General features: G+C 32.0%; 1 protein-coding gene across 50 annotated transcripts in view; it reads left to right on the forward strand.

The window, feature by feature from the left end:
- Positions 1 to 2,500, forward strand: part of LOC106870491 (fas apoptotic inhibitory molecule 1-like) — a 172,289-nt gene that overhangs the window by 126,950 nt on the left and 42,839 nt on the right. For 43 of the 50 annotated variants that reach the window (XM_089366713.1, XM_089366715.1, XM_089366717.1 and 40 more), the window contains one exon: positions 1,878 to 1,901. The exons of the other annotated variants lie outside the window; for them this stretch is intronic. In XM_089366713.1, coding sequence (XP_089222839.1) covers positions 1,878 to 1,901 — 24 coding nt within the window. The remainder of the gene's footprint in view (positions 1 to 1,877; positions 1,902 to 2,500) is intronic. 50 annotated transcript variants of the gene reach the window in all.

Consider the following 2,500-nt stretch of genomic DNA (forward strand, 5'->3'; position numbering starts at 1 on the left):
GTGTGTGTATATTTTTGTATATTTATATATATATATGTATGTATATATGTGTGTATACATATATGTATGTATTTATGTATATATATATGTATGTATATATATATATATATATTTACATATATATGTGTATATATATTTACATATATATGTGTGTATATATATTTACATACATATGTGTGTATATATATATACATATATATATGTGTGTATATATATATATATATATATATATATTCTCATATATATATAGATATATATAAACATATATATATATATATATATATAGAGAGAGAGAGAGATATCTATACTATAATAGAGAAAGCTACTTATTAGGTATGTAATAATTAATAAAATTACTAAAAAAAAGCAACTATTAAAAGGTTGACTGTGTAGAAATATTTTTATAAATTCATGTTCTAAGAAATTTCCTATTGTTTCGATTTCTCAAGTTTACTGATTTTTAAAACTCCTATTTCTTGCATATTTAAATATTCATTGCATTCACTGCGTCCAAATCTTCACAAATTTAAATATTCATTGCATTCACTGCAGAGTATTCCATTTTCATTTGCAAAGTCTCACTTTCTCTTTCAATATTTTTAGTTCAAGTTTTAATACGCTATTTAGGAAACGAACTGTTTATTCTGTTAATGTATACGTAATGTAAAAACATTATTCATTGAATGAAAATTTTTTTGAAATACCCATATAATTTTTGTAAAATAATATGAAAGTTATTTTGTTGCTATGGCTGTTTATAATGCTATAAGTGGAGGCGCAATGGCCCAGTGGACTCGCGGTCATAGGATCACGGTTTCGATTCCCAAACTGGGAGTTGTGAGTGTTTATTGAGCGAAAACACCTAAAACTCCACGAAGCTCCGGCAGGCGATGATGGCGAACCCTGCTGTAGTCTTTCACCACAACTTTCTCTCACTCTTACTTCCTGTTTCTGTTGTGCCTGTAATTCAAAGGGTCAGCCTTGTCACACTGTGTCACGCTGAATATCCCGAGAACTACGTTAAGGGTACACGTGTCTGTGGAGTGCTCAGCCACTTGCACATTAATTTCACGAGCAGGCTGTTCCGTTGATCGGATCAACTGGAACCCTTGACGTCGTAAGTGACGCAGTGCCAACAACAACAATGCTATAATCCTTACAATAATAACTATCAGGACTTATTTTGGCCATTTTCTTTTTCAACTTAAAAACTATGGAGGAACCTTTTCAGTAAAAAAACTAAAAAAACAAAGCAAACCATAAATATTTTCAGAAAAAACGATGACCAATTCAAGGGAGGTTTTGCTGTTGTTTGTAGCACAACCCAAACCACCCTCCCTTTTCACTCTCTCATGTATTGATGTTTCTCAATTTCTGTAGAAAAATGAAAATTGCAAAGTTTGTGTTTCTTTACATAAAAACTTGTAAATCATCTGTGTGTGGCAAAATCCCTGTGAATAATTACACTAACAATCGAAACTTCCCTACTTAGACAGTATAAAGTCCAATTCTCTTACATATTAAGTGGAGGCAAAAATATATATACAGTAATCCCTCAACTATCACGGGTGTTATATTCCGATGGGTGGAAATCCGTGAAGTAGAAACAGTACTGTACTGTGTATTTAAAAAAATTATTTCTATAATTTTTATATATTTGTTCTATTATAAATGCAAAACAACACAATGGAGGAATCGACGTAAGCTTAAATAACAAACCATGATAGGTGAACCGCGATATGGTGAAGGGATTACTTCATATGATTTTTTTGTCTTTTCGTTATGACGATTTGTTGAAAGCAGACAACTGACGTAAGAACGAATTTGTTTTCACTAATCAACTTCTCATGCGACATTATTTTCTTATGTATAAACAGATCTGTTGAAAGTGAACAATTGAGGTAAGAACAACTTTGTTTACACTAACCAACTCCTCATGCTGCATTATTTCTTATATATAAACAGAAAGGTGTGTGACATATATATCTAGATTTCCAGGAATGCAGTTATTGAATACGTAATTGATTATTTAGTTAATTAGTTAATTAACTACACATGTCTTTATACATAAATCTTTTTAAGCTCCAAGTCTTTTAGTCTCTGTGCTTGAAATGAATTTTTCAATCAACTGAAATTTTACGAAGAGAAGTAAATTCTGTTTTTTTCTTTATATTTACAATCCTGAAACATTGAAGCCTCTCCACTCTTATACTCTTTGATTTAATCTGCAATTGACTAATTTCTCTATTACTCTTTCTCCCCAGTGTCTCACTCCCTGTAACCCTCCACCTGCTCTCCAGCACATGTGCATGCACACGCACATGTACACACACTCTCTCTCTCTCTTGCTCTCTCTGTCTGTCTGTCTCTCTCTCTTTCTCTCTGCCTGTATACTTATCTGTTGAACATGTGTGTATATGGGAATTTGAATAATGACATGCTGTACTGCTTGGCATTCACGCTGGAGGATTCAATTTGAACATTTCAGAGTGTTTGGGTG

The sequence above is a fragment of the Octopus bimaculoides genome, chromosome 19 (genome assembly GCF_046866305.1).
Source record: "Octopus bimaculoides isolate indiv1 chromosome 19, ASM4686630v1, whole genome shotgun sequence".
In the NCBI taxonomy this organism is placed as follows: Eukaryota; Metazoa; Mollusca; class Cephalopoda; order Octopoda; family Octopodidae; genus Octopus; species Octopus bimaculoides.